The sequence below is a fragment of the Ambystoma mexicanum genome, chromosome 14 (genome assembly GCF_040938575.1).
Source record: "Ambystoma mexicanum isolate Mex_15411 chromosome 14, UKY_AmexF1_1, whole genome shotgun sequence".
Taxonomy (NCBI): Eukaryota; Metazoa; Chordata; class Amphibia; order Caudata; family Ambystomatidae; genus Ambystoma; species Ambystoma mexicanum.
Window position 1 is genome coordinate 596,311,275 of NC_090940.1, and position 16,051 is coordinate 596,327,325.

The 16,051-nt window shown below is 43.6% G+C and overlaps 1 protein-coding gene across 1 annotated transcript in view; it reads right to left on the minus strand.

Annotated features, from left to right (window-relative positions):
- The window catches only part of EML5 (EMAP like 5), a 772,681-nt gene that overhangs the window by 309,532 nt on the left and 447,098 nt on the right, over nucleotides 1–16,051 (minus strand). Inside the window, exons 11-13 of the mRNA XM_069637955.1 lie at nucleotides 11,295–11,462; nucleotides 9,073–9,179; nucleotides 4,291–4,409 (exon numbers count right to left, since the gene is read on the minus strand). Coding sequence (XP_069494056.1) covers nucleotides 4,291–4,409; nucleotides 9,073–9,179; nucleotides 11,295–11,462 — 394 coding nt within the window. The remainder of the gene's footprint in view (nucleotides 1–4,290; nucleotides 4,410–9,072; nucleotides 9,180–11,294; nucleotides 11,463–16,051) is intronic.

Here is a 16,051-nt window from a genome sequence, read left to right on the forward strand (position 1 = left end):
GCAATCCTCAAAGGGATTGGTAAATCAGTTACTAATGCTGTAAAATCGACTGCACCCTTGGATAAGAAAAACTAAATTCCAGTTGCCACTCGCCTACTCCACAACACTAGTGTAGGGTGCTAAAATCACTCTATGGCCAGAATTAGGAGTCATCTTTGGAGGTTTCTAGGGGTCCAACTATGTCCATAGCAATTCGTGAAAATGGAACCTCAATCAGGGCAAGGGTTGCAACAGGGCAGGTGGTACAGGAGTGTTGGTGCTATACGATAATGTAGGAGAAAGTGTAGAAGTAGCAGGTGAACCTCAGTTGAAGCCCCCCTGACTACAAAAATAAAGTCAAAGATCCGAGAAAACCAAGTTCAAAGCATATTAAGTCTTTTCTTTCTCCTTTTCAACTCTACTTTACCAGTGACTGCATCACAATCTGTGGCTATTCTGCTAGTTCTGTACATGCTGAGATGTGCATTCATTTCAGATTGTGTGGTTTTCATTTAAAAATATAGAATAAAGAAATCTCACAATGAGAAAAAGACATCCCCCCTGTTGATAAGGTCAAACCCAGCACGTGGGGGCTCTAGAAGGAAAAGCACCAATGAAATTCCCACAAGGCTTAATACATGTTCAAGCAGATGACTAGCTGCTCTGAGAGCTCCTGCCCTGACCTTTAAATGGCAAGCCTGCCCAATTCAGAGAATGCTTATAGTGGAAACAAAAGGCCCCTATTCATGACCTGCTAATGGGGGAATTTAAAAGCACCACAGCTTTTTTTTCTACAATGCTTTGACTGATCCCTGTTTAACCAATATATCATTTTAAAATTCAACTTACATACTCCACCTGATCGTTGCAAAAACCGAAAGAGCAAAACAGTGGATATGATACAATGTTGTACATGGACATGCCCACGACACATGGCATAACAGAAACGTGGGCACATATCTGCGGTCAATTCTATCCTGTATAAGAGAATACAGTAGGCAGAAGATGGTCCTCAACTGTTTCTACCACAGGATTTGGATGTTCTAACTGTGGCTAATCCGAAGGAAGACACAGACTCTCAGGTGACATTGTCAGGATGGTTTATTAAAAGTACGACTTTTAAGGATTAACTTTCCCTATCACTATGGCAGTTCCCTACCTACCTTGCTAGCTAATGTGCTCGTCAGTCAGCCGTGGAAGTGCCTTCATGAGTGATTTTAGATGTTTTTACAGTTTGAGAAATTGGGGACATCGCAGGGGTTCTTTCCATAAAGGGCGAATACCGCAGAGAACCTTGACGTGTTTTCCTGATGGCAAAGTGGGCCCAGGGTATCATCACGTTCCTTTTCTTCCCATCGGTCTCTACCAGTTTCCACGTTATTTCCTTCAAGGTCTGGATGAAGGAAGACACAGACCCTCAGGTGACATTTTCAGGATCTGTCAATTACTTAGGATTCCTAAATATCTTCTTGTTACTTCTTTGATCAGTCTCTGTAACTCTTCCAATGGGCTTGGGAAATTTCCTCTCCTCTGTGCAATCTCTTTTGTGGGTTAATTAAAAGTTTCACTTTCTTGGCTGTAGCTCTCAATATACTCTTGGTTATATTCCTGGCGTGGAGTTTTTAGCCCCCTTCCTTTACTAAAGTTCAGTATTGTTTGACCTGTCCAACCTTGTATCTGTTGCACTGTTTGTGCCTTTTCCCAAGGTATTATTGTCACTGACTTTTCTATTTCTTCTTAATATCTTGCACTTTCGAGTGGTTACACTTTGCATTCACTTCATTCTCTCCCCCTTTACCAGGGTAATACAATCACTCGATCTTCTCTCTCAGTATTGAGCTTCTCAGTAGTTTCCCATCTTGGGCTCTGACTCTTTCTCCAGACTTTCCTCAAGATTAACTGTGTTTCCAAATTGGTACTCCAACGAGTTAGATCTACAATATAACGATCTCCTCTTTTCGAGGCCACCCACGACTCCAGTCCTCCCGGTTGCCTTCTTCTCAAAGGAGAACGTCTTCTGGAGTCAGGTCCTCGGGATCCTTCTTGCCTGCTGTCGACCTCCGATTAATTTCCTTCTTTGACATATGGTTTCTCACGGTCTCTCCTCTTCTCTTGGCTTCTTGTCTCACTTTGGTGCTCCGGTCTTTGAACTTGGGACCGTGCTGCCCCTTCACAATGGTCTGTGTGAAGTTGTTTGGACCAGGGGTCCACCACGGATGTTTCCCTGTGGTACTGCTGCAATCTATTTTCGGGCTCCTGCCCTGCTGGATTCTCTCGTTGCTGCCATGCAGCAACATTAGCGTTCCGCTCGATATGCTGGAGCAAGTTTGAAACTTGCAGGCTCTCTGATTCTGCAGGTGTCACGTCCCTCAGGGCCTTCCCATGACAACGTCTACTTTCCTCTCTCTCTTTATTCCTTGAGGTTATGTTATAAGATGTACTCGTCTCAGTGGATTGTTTATTTCTATTTAAAGGGACATAGTCAATCCTTTTCATAAAAATGATGGCATCTCTGTAGAGTTTCTTCATCCCAGTTTGGATGTAAAGAGGTTTCTGGAATTCAAAGATATCTCATGTATGCCATAGTGAGTGCCAATGTAGGGAGTGCCTCCGGGGAACGGGAGTCCTTGTCCCCTACCGGGGAGTCTCTCCCGGGGAGGTCCCACTTGCCCCTAGGGAGGCTGTTAAAGAGCAAGCTCCCCCCCTAGTCTCACAGGAAGGGGATCCCCCTTGGGGAGAAGGGACACATTTCCTCTATTCGTCACATAACTCTCAGTGCAGCGTCAACAACCTATTGCTAAGAATGTGTATTGCACAATGAAATGGTAGATTTGATTATGTCATTATTTATTTTTGGTATTGATGGCATGCAGACCTACTTCCAATCAGCAGCAGAGCACTGTGTAGCAGGTTAATAGGACTTCGGAAGGAGGCACAAGGTGCAGCAGGACTGTGTTGCGTAAGCCAAAGGAGCAGTTATCAGGAGTGAGGTCGGATTGCCGGCAGGTGGGATCAGGGGTCAAGAACAAATAAAATCCTTCCTTGAACCAGTGGGATTGGCAGATTACTGCGCTGGAGATTTGGTCGCAGGAGAATTGGTCGCAATTTATTTAACGCATTTTGCTGCATATATGTGGGTGGTGGATTTAGGGATATAATTAATGTAGAGGTGTTAAGGGGAGGGCTGTGGGCGGTCTCCCCGTATAAATATATATATATACATATATATATATATATAGGAAAATTAACCTGTCAAACAAATTCAGCCAATTCTCCAATGACCAAATAGATTCGACCAAATCAACTGAACCAGTAGTTCTCCAAAGTACCTTTCGTACATTTCCATGCTTAGACATTTCTTTGCAGATCGGCTGGAAATCACGAGTCCATGTGCATCAGGCCTTTGAACGTACATCTTTTTTGAGCGTGGACCTAGCTTTGGGAAACAACAGAGCACTTTACAAACAAAGGGGAAGAACACAGTGAGGGAAGCAGAGTTACAAGGGAGTGGCGAACTAACAACGGGGGAGGGAGGACAATAGGCAGAAAGGGATCGTCACACAACTAGGAGAGGAAACAGTGGGAAGCAGATTGTCCAGCCTCAAGTTAGGTGGGGAGAGGAAGGTGTGTTTATCTAGGTATTAGGGAGGAGTAATTTCTTGAAGAGGAAGAGGACGCTCTTGAGCTCCTTCCTGAAATGTAGAAGTGTGGGGGCAAGTCTGGTGTTGACGGGGAGGAGGTTCCAGAGTCTGTGGGCATAGACAGAGAAGGCCTGCCACCTTGTTCTTTCTTGTTTGCTCGAGCTGAGGTCAAGCCATCCCCTCTCCTTACATCTGGTGGAGCACAGGCCTCTGGAGATGCTGGGCTTCTCAGCAAGGTAGCTTGGAGACTTGAGGGCGACTGCCTTGTAGATGATGCATGTGTATTCTGATGTCTGTGGGAATCAGTTTCATCAAACAGTTTCACCACCAGATGGAAGCATGGCCCCACTAGATGGCAAGGCAGTTCACAGAAGAAAGAGGCAGGTAGACCATGAGATCTACTACATCAGCTTATGCAACATCCGAGACAGCTAATTTGTTGACATTGTACCCTCCTTCTTTGTGAAACTAAAAGGTACCCAGTCTTATTGACATTTTCAACACTGAGCTACTGTATAAGCACTTAATTCTAGTTTCAGTGACTCTTCGATGGCTTCAGACAATACAAGAAGAGGTTATGTTTTCTGACAAACATTCACTCACCTATTCCCAGTTCAGAAAGTGGACATTTGCAGGAAATTAATAGCAGGAACTGACTTGCGTTTCTTACCCGTGAACAAAGTGCAGGCGTATGCTGTTTAGCGGGGCGCTCTCCCTCCTCTTTGAGGTCGCGCTACGATGCTTTTCTTTGCATTGCTCCTTGAGTTGAGGTAGATCTTCTTTGTAAACCTGTAGGAGAGAAGAAGCACACCAGTGGTGAGACGTGCGTTGGACAATGAGTGTGAATGTTCGAAATTGCAGACCAGTAACTTAAGCGAGTTAGAGAGTGTGAGGTCTAACATTACACAGCTACCCCTTCTATTGTAAATAGTAAACAACTACAGGGTCTCCAAATTTATATGTGGATGTTCTATAGGATTTCCAAACCAGCCTTTTCTTTTTTCGTTTATAGGATTGTTTAGGTTTAATAAAAAAACATCACCAAAATATTTTCCTTGTTGATAGAAAAAATAAAAGCAGATCGATTGATTGAAGGTTTTATAATCCGCAACAAAACGAAACTTAATCGTATCTAGCTGCAATTGACATATAAGAGAACCATGAAAAGGTACGAGTTTCAAGAAAGCTTATCTAAGTAATTATACTCAAGTTCTATCTGGCTTGCGGAACTGGTGAAAAGACTACATTTTCCTGATCTCCCATGTAAGGTTGTTTCATAATTTGGGTCCATGCAAAGAAAATCTACGGTCTCCTCTATATACACGGGAGGAAGGGGGAATAAACAAAAGCAGCTTGTCCCCAGATCAAACGGCCCAGGTTGGTAGGTAGAGGTTCAGCTTCTCTGCCAGATATAAGGAGGCAATGTTGTTCAGAAATTTGTATATCATGCACACAATCTTGAAGTTAATCCTATCCTCCACTGCCAGCCAGTTGATGGATTTGTTTGGCCAGAGCACACACTAGAAGGGTGTTACAGTAGTCTAGCTGTGATTTTACCAAATCTCCCACCAAATCTCCCACCATTCCCCCATGGTCCGTCTCAGGGACAAATGGGAGCACATGCTGTAAAAGGCGCAAAGAGTAGAAAACGGCCAGCACCTTGGCCCCAATTTGGCCTTTGCTTCTGAGGGTATGTGTCATATGCAGCCAAGATTTTTGATCTTAGAGACATACTTCAATTCAGATCCCAGGAATGGTGTTAGAGGACATGTATCCTCGCTAAGCCGCTGTTTTGGTCCGAACAGAGCAACCTCCATTTCATTCATATTAAGTTGGAGCCAATTAGTGGACATCCAACTATTAACTTCCTCTAAACAAAGACTTACCCTTGAGAATGGCTCCTCCACGTTGCCCAGCCTACATCTGAGTGTCATCCGTGTATGACTGAAAACAGACCTTATCGCAAATTATGGGCAGAAACCAGATTGGAGAGGGTCCGAAAGGGGCTCTTTTTCAACGTATCCCTGCAGTTGGACTGTAACAACATTCTCGAAGATTTTACCGGGCCACAGTAAACCTGCAACCGGGCGATAATTTAGCAAATTATGCAGGTCAAGGGTAGGTTTTTTCAATATAGGTGAGAATATAGACTTTTTCAAATCCAAAGGGACTGAACCTTGAACTGAGGACTAATTTACAAAGTGAGTCAAAAATGGGGCAATGTCTGCCACCAAACATTTTGCAGTAGATGCAGGTACATAAAAAAGTGAGTAATTTGTAGGTTTAAGAGCCCTTAACAGAGCAAGAATAAATTCTTCTGAGACCGGTTTAAAGTCAAAAGGCATGGCACTAGAAATAGAGTCTGCTTTCATCAAAATTCCCTAATCAGAATTGCTAGATCCTAAATCTAGGTCTGGTTGCTTGTTTAGGGAGATATGTTCCTGAGTTAGTTTGATTTTGTTACAAAAGAACGCATTAAAAAAATATGCCTGACCAAGTGAAGATTCCCTGACCGAAGAGACGTCATTTGGCCGAACGAAGTTAGTAATTACAGATAATAATTCTCTAGAGTGATTTTCACTGTATCAAACATTTTAGTTAAAAAGTCTGTTTTGGCTGTAAAAATCGCTACTTTATATTCTTTTAAGGTCATTAGCAGGGTTTTTGAAGATTTAGCTGTCTCCGGCCGTTACGTCCAACTCATCACCATAGAGGTTTCTGCTACAAGCAAAAAACCAAGCAAATCTGGGCAGGTAGAACCTCAAGCTAACACCTTTGTTTTACCATATGCAGGTTATGGTACGACAGACTATCAGCCATACATGAAATATGTACATCTAATGACTCACAGCCAAGAGGAAATGCATGCCAACGCATCTGGAGGAACAGGGAGGAGAACGCAGTGAGTAGCTTGTTGAGTCCTATCAAGTCATGTCATGGTAGCCATTAAAGTGGGTGGGTATTTTTATCCCAGGCTACAGGAGCCTACTTCCAAATTCTGCAATGAGCACTCTGCTATCCACCATTCTAAATAGATTAACTATTGTCCGTCATTTGCAAGGCTGCCAGGACAACTATATACCTGGTTTCACTCTTATTAGGGATCATCAGTGCAGTACAGTCCTGACAATGCCTTGTGGTTGGAGCATTTGGCCATGTTTTCACAACACCAAGAAAGTTATGGTGGGTTTAAAAAGGTTGAAAAAAAAAACATTTCACATGAAATGTGAAAGTACGAAAGTCTATCTGAGCCAAGTCACACATTCCACAACGCCTCCTAGTAGCCATCGCTGGAAGTTCACCTCCAGTTCTGAGCCACAACAGCAAGGCATTCTGGGTATGCAAATTAGCTCAAATTCAAACCTTTTTCTCAAGGAAATTGTCTTTGTCAAAGAGGGCAGTGCTACTTTATACAAAGCTTAATCAACCCAAGAAAGACATTTGCAAGGCGCTGCCAGGACAACTACATACCTGGTTTCACCATTATCAGGGATTATCAGTGCAGTATAGTCCTGACAGCCTTATGGGTGGAGCATTTTGCCATGTTTTCACAACACCACGAATGTTATGGTGGGTTTAAAAAAGTTTTAAATAAAACCTTTCACCTGAAATAAGAAAGTAGGAAATTCCATTTGAGCCAAGTCACACATTCCACAATGCCACAAAGTAGCCATCGCTGTAAATTCACCTCCAGTTCTGAGACACAACCACAAGGCATTATGGGTATGCAAATGAGCTCAAATGCAAACCTTTTTTTCAAGGAAATTGTCTTTGTCTAAGAGGGCAGTGCTACTTTATACATAGGTTAATCAACCCAAGCCAGACATTTGCACAACTGCCAGGACAACTACATACCTGGCTTCACCATTATTTGGGATTATCAGTGCAGTATAGTCCTGACAGTCTTGTGGGTGGAGCATTTTACCATGTTTTCACAACACCAAGAAAGTTATGGTGGGTTTAAAAAAGTTTTAAATGAAACCTTTCACCTGAAATGAGAAAGTAGGAAATTTCATTTGAGCCAAGTCACACATTCCACAACGCCACCTAGTAGCCATCGCTGGAATTTATCAGTGTTAGGTTGCCCTCTGCTGTCCAAATGGCAAAGTGCACCTCTGTGTGCCCCTCCAATTCAACAACAGCTATCATTTTAACAAACAGAATGAGCACGGTTCTACGCGGCCACCTTCACCTTCCACTATTGCAAACATTTGCAATAATTCCAAGTTACTTGTTTCCATCCCCAATTCTCTTCACACATGGCACAGCGGTTCCAGTGTCAATGAACATTTAATTACTGGCTCAACGTTTCAGTCTCCAAAGAGCGAAACGTTGTAGGACGAATGTCTCCTCACAAGCTAAAACTGAAAGTAAGTGCTGTAATTATGCTACTTCCCAATCTTATGCCATCATGAGGACTCTGCAATGGAACAGGGTTGACAATTATGCGTCTATAAAGACACCTCATAGAGGCCCGTGTGATCGATGGAACTTAGGTACTGTTCTTATACCGCACATACCTCTCATTTCATCTGATGCAAATATGCCTTTCAAATTCAAAAGAAGACAGTTACCTGTATGTTTAGCCTTTTCACTGACCATTAATAAGTTAGAGGGACCTACGCCCCCTTCCTGGAACCGATCAGTGGTAATCACGATATTTAAGAAAGGGAACAGAAGTGACCCTATGAATTACCGACCAATATTGACCTTTAAGATATGCTAGAACAGCGTATGTTACGCCGGGAATGGCTTATATATATATTTGAAGCAGTTGCGCGATGCCAAACTCATACCTGCATACAAAAACTAGAGCGAAATTGGTACTTTATCAGGATAAAGGTCTCTGTGGGTCAACGTAGAGGCTCCGCCCATCTGCACGGCTGGACTGTGGAGATAGGCGTAGCCTCTATGTTGGCCCACAGAGGCCTTTATCCATCTGGATAAAGTACCAATTCTGCTCTGGATGTTTGTGTATATATATATTTATTTTTTATTCATTTCGGAATCGAGTCAAATTTCATAATAGTACAAAACAATAAATAATACAAAACTATTATAAAATGAATTAAATGCAACATAACTTCCACATTAAAACTCACATACAGTTATTATTGAAATCTAAGATCCCAACTGAAACCCCACTCAGTGGCTTAGTATATATATGGCATATTCATGTATCACTATGGCTTTTCCGAGGTTATACACTACAATCACCTGTGAAAGAACTCCTGAGTGAGGACTGTAGACTTCTCTACAGCAAATGAGCCAAGAAACCCTTCTTCCTATTACCCTTCAACAGTTCTGAATCAATACGGTTTTCCTGCTGCATTGACCCCATGAAGAGGGATTTAACTAAGTGGGGTAACAAACATCTACTTTCATGCAGCATCCGACACTTGTTACTGAAACAAGGCTGCGATGACAGAAGCCATGACCGGGAAAAACCTACCTGCCGACGATACGTGATCTGCGTCTCCTGCTCAATTTCAGAGTCCAGCTCGGGAACGTCAGACTGATCGGAGTCAGACTCATCGCTGTTCGAGTCTGCCAAACTTTCTGAGAAAAGAAAAAATCAAAATAGGACCACACAAGTGAGGTTAAAATATGTTTGTATTGTCCTGATAGGTGAAAATTCATGGCGCAACATTGAGCCTCGTTACCATGATGTCAAACTATTGTAAAATCTAGTGAAAATACTCTGAACTCTGGTGATAAAACCCACATCGGTCGGCCGTCCCTTGAGGTAACGGCTAATCACCCAAGCTAAGTGCCTGAGTAAAGAGAGGGTCCATGGACATGGGAGGGCTTTGTTTATAACTATGGTAAGTTTCTTTTTTTCTTTACCGATGTCTTGTCAGCGCAGCGTTGATGGTCATGCGAGTGATGGATGAAACATTGTTGGGGTGGGTAGAGGCTGGAGGCGAGTAGGGTCTAGGGAGAATCTTGTGCACCCACTGACTAGCACGGCACAAGAGAACCTGCTTCTTTCTTCTTGCTGACAGATTGCATCCATCAGCTGTGATTATTGGATACCGAGGCTTGAGCCTCATTACTCCATCCTCTCGGTTTGAGTGTGTAGTCGTGGGTTGTATTTCTTCATGATCTGTGTGGACTTGTCACAGTAAGGCTGGTTTCACAGTGTCTTCACCGTGATGAGCCACGGGTAGCGGTCAAAAGCGTTTGCAGTGGTGGCGGTGAGTCTCCTGATCAGAGGGTTTGCGTTTTGATCCAGTCATTGGCAGAGGTTCTTGGTCAGCTTTGCTAGATGTCCGCTCAACATCTCGATGCCCAGTTCTCTTTGAAGGTCAGCTGTCCCTGTGAAGAGTGGAGCTCCAGCCGCTATCCGCAGGGCCTTTATTTTATTTATTTTATGTGCTTGTAGATCACTGAAAGCCAGCATGCATCTCCTTGTTCTGGAATTTCTGAAGACTCATACAGTGTTGCTCCTGGCAGATCATCCATACAGAGAAGGCATACATCAGGGTAAGTCTGATGATCGCCTTGTAGCTGTTGATCTTTCTCTGGAGGAGCATGGACTTGGTCTTCAGGCGTGGGTACAGGACTGGCAGCTTTCCTGATGCCTTGTGCTGAGTCTTCTCGATATGGCTTCGCCAGTTGAGTTTGCTGTCCCGGGTCACACCCAGGTAGCGGCTGCTGCTCTCCCACTTGATGGTCTCCCTGTTGAGGTTGATGTGCGGGTGCTCGTTGATCTTCTTTCTGGTGAACAGTGTGGGATTTGTCTTGCTGGTGTTCAATGCTATCTGCCAATACCGGTATTACGCAGAGATCACGTCCAATGAAGCTTGCAGGTTTTTCCCCACTTCCTTTTCGCTGAACGACTGGGAGATGACTGCAACATCGTCCGCATACAGTGCCAGGTCGGTCTTGTGGAGATCCGTCGGGATGTCGTTGGTGGAGATGTAGAACAGGAAGGGTCCAATGTTTGATCCCTGCGGCACGCCTGCTCGGATGGGACGTGATGAGGTCATCTTAGACCGCATGGTGACAGGGAAGATGTGGTCACCCAGGTAGCTTGCAATCCTCTTCATCAGGTAGTTTGGAAATCCCAGGCCGATCAGCTTGTGCAGCTCTCAGTCTAATGCTTTGGCGAATCCAAGAAGGCAATTCCCATGGACTTGTTGATGTTGAGTCTTTGGCTGATGGTGTACACCACTCTCAGCAGCTGATGGGTCGTAGCATGCTCCTTTCGAAATCCAGACTGTTCCTTTGTTAGTAGATTTCTTTCAGATGCGAAGGAGCTGAGAAGGGGGATGGGACCTTCTGAAGGAGCTTCAATAATCCAGAGAGCAGACTGATGAGGCGGCAGTTCACAATATACCTAAGTGGTTTGCCGGCCTTTGGGAATACAATGACCCTTGCTTCCTTCTAGGTTCTCGGGAAGGGCTGAGAACCCGGTTGTTTATCGGTAAAGAAACCCTGCGTTCTCTTGCACCTGATTGGCTCTGCACATCTGACTGTGCGCGAATGAAGCTCAAGCATATCATTAGCATGTTTTCGGCTTTTTTTTTTTAAATCAGAGCTTTATTATGACTCTACATTTAAGCCTTACCGCTATATGCTTATGTAGCGCCCTGGTGCGGCAAATATTTGGCGATCCTGCAAGAAACCAAAACATTTCCACACTCTTAAATATCCTGCTTAATGACTCACCTTGGGGTGCTATGTGGAGAGCGTCCTTTAGCTTCCTGTCAGGTATAAACTTCCATTGGAAGACAGAATGGTCCGCCCCGCCAATCGAAATGATCCACTGGTGATCATGTGACCACCGAACGTTAGTCACATGAGCGGAATGGCCCAGATACTTTTTGAATTTGGCTCCTGCAAGAGAGGCAGACTTTAGTGCATTTGTGTGTGCCGTGCACAATCTTTAGCAACTGCACAAGATTACTCCAAAGTGCATGCTGGAAAGGTGGATCTGTGAAGTGGGGAAGAGTTCAGTCAGTTATACAATGTATGTGAATGAGCAAGACTGAGGACAAGACCAGGAGAACTGAAATACAGTAAAAACAAAGCATGATGTCTCCAATCCATGGGGATACTCTCTTAGAGCTGAATATGTTAGTGTTCTCCACTTTATGTACAAGTGAAACACCACTGCCTTGTGTTGGTGTCATTGTTGCACTGCATCTGGAAAAAGATAGCTCTATGTCACTGAGATGCAAACTAAGCTTTTTTGAGGGATTCAAATAAAATAAGCCAACAGAATCAAAGGTCCTGCTACACCTTTTGGGCAGAAACTAAGTTACATTTAAATCAACTGCTCTGACAGTGTCACACACCAGGAAGAAAGGCCTATGCATTCCTGAAGGCAGGACTTCATTGGCTGAAGCAAGAGTTGTTGTAGTGGGGAACCCTTGATCAACTAACCTGAAATTGACTAGCATTTCCAATCCATTAGCAATTACACTATCGTGATTCTATCTTCGGAATAGGCACACACCTCCCAAAAGGCATTCTCAGGGACGCGTCTACTGATCTACTGGAGTACACCAGTGCAGTTCTTCAACTTCTTGACGCCAAGGAAGACCCGTGCAACAAACTGCGGAGAGAGTTTTGGTCTCGTAGAATGCACACAATGGAAGATATTGACCCCTCACCACTGGGATGCTCTCCACTCCAAACCCCTGAGTTTAAAGCAAGTCAATCAGGGTAACTATTTAAGACCAGGCATTTTCCTTCCTCCCCCCACGATTACCCAACCTTCAAACCACCTTGCCCGCATATCTCGACACTAACCAGATGTATATATGTAAATGACATTCATAAATGTACACTATATTTATTGTGCAAACTGATAGATAAACACACACACAAATTCAGTTGCGATGTTTTGAATACCGGCACACATAACATACATATAATTTCTGACACGCATATATACGTTTATTTTCCCATTTTTTAATGACTGTTTCGTTTCTATGTTTGTTTGCCGACTTATTTTTTCCTGATGGAATTTTTTCTGTCAAAATTCCATTAAAAAAACTTTTTTTCTTTTATATTTGGGGTGGTTCAGGGGGTTCACCCCCAAGCCCCTCCTTCCATACATTTTCTAACCATCCCCAACCCCCTCCTTACCGCTTTTATTCCCCCCTTCTATAGGTTGATGAGCTTTTTCTTCGATGGAATTTTTGCATGAAACAAACGTCGGCAAAACAACGGTATACGGCTGTTTCGTATGATGGACATCTCTTAAACAATTAACATATTGTGTGACCACATACGTGACCTCATGTCCCGCCAGTGAGGGTTTAAATCTCCAGCTGATTTTTTACCATCTGCCCCATTTTACTCAGGATTCAATGACGGAGTGGCAAATACCCTCTGTGCGTACCCATGCTATATAAGGGGAAACCAACAGCGTCTCTGCCAATTTCCCATTTGGATGCAGGCGTAAGGGCTTGAATGCCAATGTGTTTCTGCTTGATTTTTACACATGAGAAAGCAGGCGGAATCTAAAGGGATTTATCCTAATGTTGGCTGCCATGCACGTACCTAGCCCCGTCTCCGGCCCGTCTTTCTCCAGTTTCCGTTTTGTTAGCAAAATTCATTTTTCAGTTTGAAGGGAATTTGACTTCAAGCTGTTTTCTTTTTTGGTTGATGAAACATGTTAAATACATCTTTCATCGTAAGGGTAACATGAAATGAGGATTGCGTTCCCGTGGGGTACCGAGTGTCTGCAAACTCAGCACTCCTTAAATAGTACAATTACAATATGGCCTGGAACAATATTAGTCAAAGGGATGTCAGACTTAAAGACACATCAGCAGAGACATTCTTGCAGCTGGTAAGAAACATAACAAAGCCTGCTACCCCATGGAACCCTGCCCCCCAGACATACACAAATCAATCCTCACGCAAGGAGCACCCATGGAACACTACAGAAACCTTTTCAACCAATCACTGTTAACAGGGAAAGTTCCGCGATCTTTCAAATCGATATTCATCAAGCCGCTCCTCAAAGGCACAGCAGGCTGCGTGGAAGACCTCGACAACTACAGACCCATTTCAAACATCCCCTATCCAGCGAAACCGCTCGAAACCGACATATATAGAACCATACAAGATTATATAGAAGAACACCTTCTGCTGGACCAGGCGCAAGTAGTCTTCAGACCGATGAGAGGAACAGAAACAGCACTGCTCTCAATCTGGAACGACCTGAAGGCTAATGCAGACTCAGACAGAAGCACAGCTCTAATACGTCTGGATCTCTCAGCAGCATTTGACACAGTCAACCATGACATCCTCAAAAGGAGATTGGAAGAAATAGGAATCACCGACCTAGCCTTACGCTGGATTAAATCTTTCCTAACAGATAGAACAGAAACCGTCTGGATCAAACCCTTCAAATCCTCCCCAAGGGAATCCACCTGTGGAGTACCACAAGGATCCTCCCCATCTCCGCTGCTCTTTAACATATACTTTGCTCCACTAATCAAGCTCATTAAAAGACACGGCCTCACATGCTACAACTACGCTGATGACACACAGATCATCTACAAAGTACAAAACGCACGCAAAGAAAACACAAACCTGCAAGAATGCCTACAAGAACTCTACGGCTGGATGAACACAAACAACCTCAAACTCAACCCTGGCAAACCAGAAATAATGGTTATATCCAAAAACAGCCACTACATCCCGTGGCCAACAGAACTTGGAACAGCAGCGACACTTTCAACAAATGTAAAGAACCTCAGAGTCCTGATGAACAACAAACTAACACTTGAGCCACAAGTAAATGCTATAATCAAGAAATGCTTCTTCCTCCTGCACACAGTAAAAGGACCCTACCGTTCCTCTCCTTCACCCACAAAACACTCACCATCATCGCCCTCATGTCCAGAGTAGACTACACAAACTGCCTATACCTAGGAATGCCAGAACAACTATAAAAAGAAACTTCAGCGCATCCAAAACGCTGCAGCCAGACTACTGCTCAAACTACCACAAAGAGAACACATTATCCCAGCACTGAAAATTGAAAATACTACACTGGCTACCGATAAAACAGCAAATAAGTTTCACAGCAATGTGCATAATGCACAGAGCAATGCACGGCTGAGGAGTAGAGTTCCTAAAGAAGAAAATAAGCATCTACCATCCAGCAAGACCACTCAGATCAAGCTACGACATTCGCCTAGAACCAAAACCATACAATAAAAAAAAATTTGGAGGAGCATCTTTCTCACACCTGGCTCCTAAAACATGGAATTCCCTACCAAAAATATACGGAATACAAGGGATCATCTGGAATTCAGAAAACAACTAAATACTTGCTCTTCACCTCAGAATCATAATTTCTGGCAGAAACAGGAAGCCCAGGAAGGGACCTACAATCCATTGCCTAACCATCCCCATTTGGTGGGCGTAGGGAGGAAATTTTAGATCTCTCCTGCACACACCACCAAGTTTACAGAGGAATACCACAGTAGGCAGGGACCCCCCACTAGAAGTCAAGGTAGAGACCCATAACCTTCCTAACCTAACCATTTCTAACCCTAGGGCGGGGGGACACACACCTCCATGACGCATGTCCACATACTGCTAGACTTCTACAGAAGATAATTAACTACACAGCAACGTACCTACCGACTAGGATGCCAAACAATATCAAAGCACACAGGATGGTCATAGATGCCGACCACAGAAACCAAAGCAAAGAGGTAAGAAAAAAAACCCTGGTAACCCAATACTAAAACCTCATTTTTCCCCAAACTCTTCTCCTACAGAAACTCAGAAGACCACATATCTGCACAGCAGACTTCACATACTTTACCACACTGCAACAACATACAAACAACACATAACCATGCACAACACCACATGGGAATCGCTCAGACTCGAAAATCGCACCTAAGCTCAGCGAATGGTGCAAACCGAACTGAAGCTGCCAACAGAACATCATATCTCACTTTCCTATTCCCACTGCACCCTACTAACTGCTCCCACAGCCTCCCTCTTTCACACTGTCCTTTTTCAGATCCACTAGAGCGCCAGGGGGCCACTCCAGTGGTGATAGTGCGTGGTAGAAGTAACCTTTAACATTAACATTAACATCTAAAGCACACAGAACATTGTGGGCTCTGATTCCTTGTGCTCATAGCAAATAAATAAATAAATACTTTTTCAGTGAATGATAAATAACGAAAAAAAATGCCTTCTCTTTTTTTTATTTTGGGAGAGCCCCCTATAGCCACCCTTTGCCCTAGCTTTATTACTCCAACCTATCCCCCGCCCTTTTTAATCCCTTACCCCACCCCATATATATTTTCAACCAAAAATTCAACATTTTTTTCGTTATTTATTTTTAGTTGTAAAAGCTATTTGTTATTTATTTTTCGTTATAATCACTGTATACCGCGGGCTCTAGGTTTATTTTGCCTCCGAAATCTCTTGCCTTCCAT